Below are 8,979 nucleotides of genomic sequence, written 5' to 3'. Positions count from 1 at the left end.
AAAGGCGGATAAAAATGAGCGGCACCATCTTCTTTATGCACATCACAAGGATACAATAAATGCACACCGACGACTTCTTTATAAAAACCGCAACAACCCTACTACTTCCTCTACATCCCTTCCCACCTCAAATGCTCTCCCAACTATACAAACAAACCCACCTCACCTTCATCAAATCCAATATAACCCTCCCCTTAATGAAGAACATCGTCACTTTCGACAAAGGATAGATGAACTTTCTACCATGCATGTTTGCACAATATGCAAAGAATCATACCCAGGAATGAAAACAAAACTTCTACACGGTAGCCTTTCTTGCTTTCGTTGTGCATCATCTAATTCTACCAATCGTTTTTCTGAACTGAACAACATGAACCCTGGTGAACAACCCTATGTCCTTCAACATTTAACACAAGTTGAAGAAATGCTCATTGCACGTGTAAACCCCATTCTACAAGTCACTCATGCCCGTGGTGGTCAATACAAATATAGTGGCCATACAATTAGCTTCCCTCAAGACATCACTACTATTGCCAACTACTTACCTCGAATGATTTTTGACTTAGACATCCTCATTGTGAAAAGGCACAATCCATCTGAAAAGGCTTATGAATTCTTCGTTTGCAAATCACGTGTCCTTGCAGCACTTGAATACAAAATAAAAAATGACCCTTACTACAGTGATGTTCAATTTAGTTCATCTGCAATTTCTGCACTACCAGATCACCCTACAGATATTTCTTCTCTTCTCCATAATGTAACCACCTCCTCTTTTGAACCCCATCAAACCACTACTGATTCTACTTATGATACTGATGTCATGCTACCTCCATTAGAAATCCAACCCTCTTCTTTCGTTCCAATACTCCCAAATTCATCTACTGAACTTGAGCACATTTGTGATTATTTGCACTTGCCCCATGCAAATTCAACAAGCTCTATTGATTGGCCTCCACTATCTTTAACAGCTATGAATGAATACAACACCGTAGGCCTCTTTGCCATGGCATTCCCCACACTCTTCCCTACAGGCATTGCCATGATCATGCAACCAAGACTTACAAAAGTTGAGATGCATGAATATGCTTTGCACTTGCTGCACTACCATGATAACCAATTTGGCCAACACCCAAGATTCCGCTACTATCTTTATAACATTCTAATGTGCCACCATAGCCAAACAACTGCTAGTGTTTTTGTGAAGAAGTACATTGAGAACAACTTGCCAGCAAAGGTTTCGAACCTGCGACAGTGTCTCCATGACTCTCCAGAATTAAGACTACCAGAGCAAATAATGCGATTCCATTCAGGCCTATGAGGAACACGGTATTTCTGGAACAAACGATGCTCTGAACTGACTGACATGATCACACAAATAGGAAGCCTGACATTATTTTTCACTCTCAGTGCAGCTGATACTAAATGGCATGACTTGCACATGATCATGCCTACCAGTGTTCCTTCCAGTTCAGACAACGACTTCCAATGGAGAATTCAAAACATAATTAAAAACCCACATCTAACATCCCAATATATGCACTGCAGATTTACAATTTTCCTCGAAGAAATCCTGCAAAAAGGCCTCCACGCAATAGACTACTGGTGTAGGTATTTTTTAATATCCATTTCCCTCTACATTAATTTCTACGCTGCGTATATGTTTTAACCAAATTTTACCTTCATATTATATTCAGATACGAATGGCAACATAGAGGATCCACACACATTCATGGCTTCCTCTGGTTGCAAAATGCACCAAATATGGACACAATTGACTGGAACAATGCAGTGGAAGTTGCTAATGCACAGAATTATTTCGACCACTACGTAACTGCCTGGAATCCATGTCAGGCAGAATACCAAAATATTCCGCTTCACCAATCAACAATTCATAACCCATGTCTTCTTGACACAGAATCAATATTCAAGTCCAACCAGTCTGAAGACTATACAGAGCTCGTCAACTGCGTTCAACGTCATACAAAGTGTCATGAATCTTCTTGTCTCCGCAAGAAAGACAATGTACTTAGCTGTCGGTATGGAGTGTCATGGGAATTAAACTCCACATCTTCACTTTTCATTGATGATAAAGGGCATAACACCTACGTCCCTGCTCGCAATGATGAAAGATTGAATATTCACAATGCCGATCTACTCTCTATCTGGAGAGCAAATGTTGATTGTCAACCAGTCCTATCTCGCCATGTTGTGTTAAAGTATATTGCAAAGTATGCAGCAAAAGCAGAAACAAGATCTGAGAGCTACCGTCAAATGCTATCATGACTTTCACAAAGTGCCATTCCAGAAGCACCTACTGTTGTTGTTATCCGAAAACTCCTCACAGAAACCATTGCAGATAGAGACATTGGAGCGCAAGAAATATGCCATATGTTACAAAAGCTGCCTCTCTCTCTGTGCAGCCGTACATTTCGTTCTTTGAATGTCAACAAGGTTATTTTCAAACGTGTTTCGCAAGATACTGAGAATCCCCGTTTGACACCAAACTTTATCCTTGCATACATGAACATGCTTGTTTCATTAGAATCACTGCCCCTCCTTGAATCTGCACGCTCATGGTCATATTCTGCCCAACGGAAAAAAAACCAATGGAAACACATATTCCCTCCAATGATTGTACATGTCTTTCCCCACTACAATGTCATTCCTTCCTCTGATGATCCTTCTTATGCCACTTTTTGCTGGAGTGAATTACTATTGTATTTCCCCTTCCGCACACTCCCCAATGATATTGGTTCAACTGATGCAGAAATAATTGCACACTGGGAACAAATAAAGGGTACATATACACCATGGCATGTCCATCGAGAAATTGAAAACCCACAAACCCCACATACTGAAGATCAAACTGCCCCCGACACCCCTCCTGATTCCATGCAGATGAATGAATGGCAAATCCTCTCTCAGCTACACCCAGGTTACAATATTGCAGTTGATGACCTCGACATGATTGGCTACCACGACTTCGATGCCAACCACAATTGGTCGCATACTACTATCCCTCTCCACTTGCAAGAAACTGCGATAAATTTCGTTGAATTCAATCGCTCAACTATTCAAAACCAACATCATTCTTTTTCCAACCTTCCCCAAGATCACACATTATCTCCTACCCAAAACATAGCTTTTACCACTATTTTTTCACACTTTAAAACCCCTTTGCCAAAACGCCCACGCAGAATCATCATACAAGGAATAGTTGGGATAGGAAAATCCCATTTGATTAACTGTCTGCACCATGCATTTGTGGAAAACTCACCAACAAACAAAAACCCTTTACTGTTACTTGCACCAACTGGCGTTGCATCTTTCAACATAAATGCCCTCACAATTCACTCTGCCCTTCGTATCCCTATCCAAACAATGCATCCTCTTGAAGGCCAACCACTCCTACAACTACAAGAGCAACTTCATTATGTAGAATACATTCTCATTGATGAAATGAGCTTCATTGGTCCAAAAATGCTTTCTCGCATTGACGATCATCTAAGAGAGGCATTCCCTCTTCACCGAAATGCACCATTTGGTAATCGTTCAATTATCCTTGTCGGATATTTAGGCCAGCTACCACCTGTAAAATACATTCCTTTATATGCTGGGACATCAGGTGGCACTGCACTTTAGCGTAGTTTTGACACATTCATAACACTTTCAACCATTTTTCATCAACAAGGAGCTAGCCCGTCCCAGGTTGCTTTCCGGCAAATACTCACAAATCTTAGAAATGGAATATCTACACTTGAAGATTGGAAACTCCTAATGTCAAGGACAAATTCTTCTCTAACGCATGAAGAGCAATGCACATTTGAAGAATCCATGCACCTATATGCAACGAACAACTCAGTTGTGTTGCATAATAAGAAAATGCTTAAAAAATTGAACATCCCAGTCGCGCTTTGCTCTACAGAACAACAAAGACAGAAAACTTCTACTACAGCAGAAGATGAGCATTTTCCTGCAAAAGTGCTCTTATGCAACGAACAAAAAGTTATGCTCACCAACAACTTATGGGTGAATGCAGGCCTCGTCAATGGTGCACTTGGGAAAGTCATCTCGATATTTTATTCAATTGACTCAAAGCCCCCAGAATTACCATCCTTCGTGGTTGTCGACTTTCAACAATACAAAGGAACACCATGGGACATTTCACACCCAACATATGTACCCATTTCTCCCATCACAAGGGGTACACACCGTCAGATACCACTTCAAATGGCATGGGCTTTAACAATACACAAGTCACAAGGAATGACATTAGACAAAGCAACAGTAGACATCGGCACCAAAGAACGACAAGGGCTAACGTTCACTGCAATTTCAAGAGTGCAGTCATTGGCAGACATTCAAATCAATCCAACATTTCCATTCTCATGCATTGCACAAATGCACGAGAATCCATATCTTAAGCGTAGACAACAAGAGGAATCATTGCTCGCATCAAAATCTATGCAGGAGAATACACTCTAGCCAATCGTACAACCTGTCTTCCAGATTTACCCACATGGTAAACACCACTTACTACATAACCAAATTTCACATACATTTGCTTGCTATTACATTTAACCTCATATGATTTTATATTAGTTTAAATTTCATTTATTTTATTTCAAATCTTCAAACAAAATGTTTTCCGCTACGAACGGCAAAGTCTAGCATTCACTGCAATTTAAAAATTTCTTTAGAAATTTATTTATTTTAATTCATTTCTTTAAAAAAAATGCTTTTAGCAAACACATCCATTGTCACTTACAATGTTTTCTTTTTGGATGGCAACAGGTATGGATACAGGCTACCTCCGAATGTTGTATGAGTATTGCCAAGAAATCCAGCAACAAGAACTTACATTACAAGATATGCAAACAAGGATACTGCCCCAACAATCATTGCCTCTTTACCGTTTGCGTCCAACCATTGAATTGTTAAAGAAGATAAGAAAAATACTCAAGAAAACAATTCACATCCATGAAAGGGACGCACACAGGAAAATGCAGAATCAATTGCAGGAACAACTCGCACAATTTGGCACCACAATAAACATTAATTGGTGTTGTCGATGCCATGCCCCATCATGCATATATGATTAGCTGCTCATTGTCAATTACATCTACATGTCATAGAATGCTTTTATTGTATATATGTTTAGATGTCAAAGAATACTTTCATTGTATATATGTTTAGTTACTACCTACCAAACACGTCTCTATGTATAGAGAATATGTAAAATTTCAAGAAATACATTGCAAAGCATGTACAAAATTGTATCCACTTTTGTGACAATACTCGTCAACATTGTATATGATTCAAATTTCAGCTGCTCATCATTGTATATATTCACTTGGTAATGTTTTACTTGTACATATATCACATAAGGACGTTTCTGGTACGGTTTCATCAACAAAAAACACTCAATTACACCTCTCTTTTTAGATAATAATATATTATTAATTTCCTAAAACAGTTACTGCTAAAGTTCCTACTATTCTGGTTTGTTTCAGCCCATTAATATCCTTGCCCTTCTTTGCTCATTTGAAAAATTTTAGGACCTAAACTGACGCTTTCTAGCATCACTACATTTGTATGCACAGCTAGCTTTTCACTATGACTATGCAACATGTCTTCCTTTGCCTCTTCCTCCACATCATCCAATACAAAATTTGTGTCTGCGACATACCCTCCTTCCTCCATCTGCTTAGCCAAGCTGTTCAACATTGTACATATTTTCTCAGCTATATGTTGTGCCTTGTCTCCCACAATGAATGCATGCCATTACGCAGTTCCACGAATTTCTAACATTTCAAACCATAGCCACAACATTGCGCCAACTGACAACATTCAACCCCAGGGGATGTTCTGTGCAAACAAGAATAGTTACTTTTGCTTAAAAATGCTCTGTTACTAGTGTTGTATGCACAAAGATGACAGGAACACTAGATTAAATGACAAATAGGAAAAAAAAGGTTAACTGTGAAAGCAAAAGGAGGTTAGCTTGAACAGAAGTTGTATACAGGAATATGACAAAAACACTACGTTAAACAACAAGTAGGGAAAAGAACAAAACTTAACTGTGAAAGAAAAAGGAGGTTAGCTTGAACAGTCAAAATTCCTTCCTCCAAAACCTTCTTTTGTGGGTGCAGTATAGAGTCTGGAAATTTGGTGGTCAATGCCTTTGTGAGGTACGTTGAATTACCTTATTCATCTAATGGAAAAATAAGTTGAGTACCCAACCAAGTGGATTCCTTCAATAATGGAATTTTTCAGTTATGCCTGCTCATCATATCAAACACTTCTCTTTTACAATTATTTTTGCAAAATCAAGAATACTACAAACTTTCAATTATACATGTTAAAGAATTGATATACTCTTTTGATATTTCTGAAACTAACATTTAGCCTGGTTTTCCATTTTTTATTTTAGATAATAAAAAATCCTCATTAGAGGATCAAATGATGTCCCTTGACAACAGGAACTCATTCAGACTTTGATCCAAGGATATCTGTGTCCCCAAAGCATTCCGATGGAGGTATGTCATGTTGCAGGATAGAAAAATGTGGTTTATGAAATGCAAAAATATATGAAGTAAATATCATGATTGCACAATTATAAGAGAGGTGCAATATAGAATCTCTAGCCCGGGTGTGGTCGGATGAACTATCAATTATTCCAACCCAGGTGTGGTGGGGTGGTCTATCATTCTTCCAACCCAGGTGTGATGGGGTGATTTATCAATTCTTATTATAACGTTGCAATGAATCTAGATTTGTGAATTGCCTACAGTGAATATGGACACTAGGTTTAAACTCATCAAAGCACAGATCTGATTTGCACCCATCAAAACACAGGTTTCATTATTCACCGCAAGGTTGGGAAGATCAAAGATTCATATCTCAAGTTCATGCAAATGACTAACATATCAGATATTGGGACTTGGGGTATGCAATCTTGAGCTGCAATATCGTTGGAAATATGTTGGCCAACCCCAGATTGTCTAACCTTATTGAATGCCATATCTCTTGCAGAATCCAAACCATGATCCTCAACCAAATATTAATGTTTCTGCAAACTAGGTTTGTCACATCAGTATGTCTGAGGACAGTAATGGGGAAAACAAGGATTAAGGACATTTTTCCTAGATCTGTATGCCTATACTTGTGAAATTCGTGATCTACTAATAGCTAGGTAAAATCTACAAGCAAATTGAGAGATACACCTATATCATTATTCTCCTGGCTTGCACTGTTTCGACTTCCTGAACCAAGATTGGATCTACTTAAATTTGATCGACTTCTACTTTTGTTATAATATATATGAATACTTCTATCATAAAACTGAGTGTTTGCAAGAGGTTGCATAGATTTCAGGGAGCCCATCTATTAAAATAACAGTAGAATGGGTACGCAGTAAAGAGATAATTTTGATAATGAAGATCAAGAACTGAGATGGAATCAGGCAACAAAACCTTAGAGAGATACATTCATCTTCTCTCTGCATCTAGCAGCAGGGCCAAAGTAACATCGAGGTCTTCCTCTCAGAGTGATAAATTCAACATTCAATGTTTTCTTATGGAACTCACAAATTTCCGTAAATGATGAATTGGGCTGCAAGCAAAATATTCATGTCTAGAAACGTCAGAATTGGGCTAATCTTCGGACTGACCAAAATGTCAAGTTCAGGTAACCATTATTGTTATAGAAGTTGTAGACTAAGAACAGGAATGACATGGGGAAAAGTAAGAATATGAAAAGAAACAAGAAGACCCCTCATGTCTACCTATGCAAGGTCTCAAACACCATGCCCATCTTTGTAAGTATTTCTTTGACTTTAAATTCGTGTTGTAGCTAAGGAAGTTTAATCTATGCTTGTGCTTTCAACAGTCCTAGAAAATAAAGGGAGAAGTGGGCTTCCACCTTTAAAATAATTATTTTTAAAGAAACAATGCCCTCTTGTTGTGCATCTACGAACTTTTCTAAAAATGGATAAGGACTAGGCATGCAAGTTATATGTTCCAGAGTACATGTAGGACTTATCATGGTTGTTACATCTGCCAGGGTATTATTCTTGTAGCCAAATGGATTGTGAGCACTATGTGTAATGGGTTGAATTCCAATAGCTGATATGTATGGTGTGAAGAAACAAGATGTGCTATATATATTTCATTGATGAAAGACTTTAAGTGTTGTTTCTGTCCTTTCGAAATTTGCAGGAAATATATTAAAAGAAAAACAAAAAAATATTACAATGTACACATTTTACTATGCCTTTTCATTTCTTTATTTATAAAATTCTACTGCCATTTATACTTGTGGGAATTCTATTTAAAGTATTTCACAATGATGGGAAACAATTAATCTCACGTTTACAATCCTTCTTATGATCAGTACCCAATTAGATTCTGTACAAAATACAACTACCTACACTTTAAGCAGTGGTTCTAATCTCAAATGACCAAATAACTGCTTTTTAGATGTCCAAAATTGAACAATGATTACTAATAACTTAGTTATTAAATTGTAACAGTCAATCTTTAAAATTTGGGATTCTTTATGTGAATACTGTAATGCAAAACCAATTCTTTTTGGTCTTAACCGGTTTAGGATTAGTGGCTGCCAATTATGGTAACCGATGTAGCAACAGACCCAATTTGTAGCACTGTTGGGGGAGCATCAGAGCTAATATCTGGGCATCCCTTTAACATAATTGAGATGAAGCTCCAGAGTCAGCCATTGCCTCTTCCTAGCCAGCATCCTCGCTATGTCGGTGCAATGGATGTTGTCAAGACATTTGCTTATTAATACTTAATGCTGATTTTGATATTCAAGATCGTTTATTGATCACAGTCACATTTTGAGACGCTGAAATCTCTTAAAGCACAAATACATCTTTGAGCATTTTCCTTGGCAGCTGAATAAACTGCTTGTAGGCTGCAATGTCAGTCATATATATGCATATGCTTTAGTCAGATA

The 8,979-nt window shown here is 37.9% G+C and overlaps 1 protein-coding gene across 1 annotated transcript; it reads left to right on the top strand.

Annotated features, from left to right (window-relative positions):
- Window positions 1-3,882: 3,882 nt before the first annotated feature.
- LOC149143532 (uncharacterized) lies at window positions 3,883-4,485 on the top strand. The gene has a single exon (XM_089451863.1). It carries the CDS (start codon window positions 3,883-3,885, stop codon window positions 4,483-4,485), a length of 603 nt encoding a protein of 200 aa, XP_089307989.1.
- The last annotated feature ends 4,494 nt before the right edge of the window (window positions 4,486-8,979 follow it).

Source organism: Pinus tabuliformis, chromosome X (genome assembly GCF_031772625.1).
Source record: "Pinus tabuliformis cultivar Carrire ecotype Pingquan chromosome X, CPIR1, whole genome shotgun sequence".
Lineage (NCBI taxonomy): Eukaryota > Viridiplantae > Streptophyta > Pinopsida > Pinales > Pinaceae > Pinus > Pinus tabuliformis.
The sequence above is the reverse complement of the archived record's forward strand: the minus strand, read 5'-3'. Positions and strand labels throughout refer to the sequence as shown.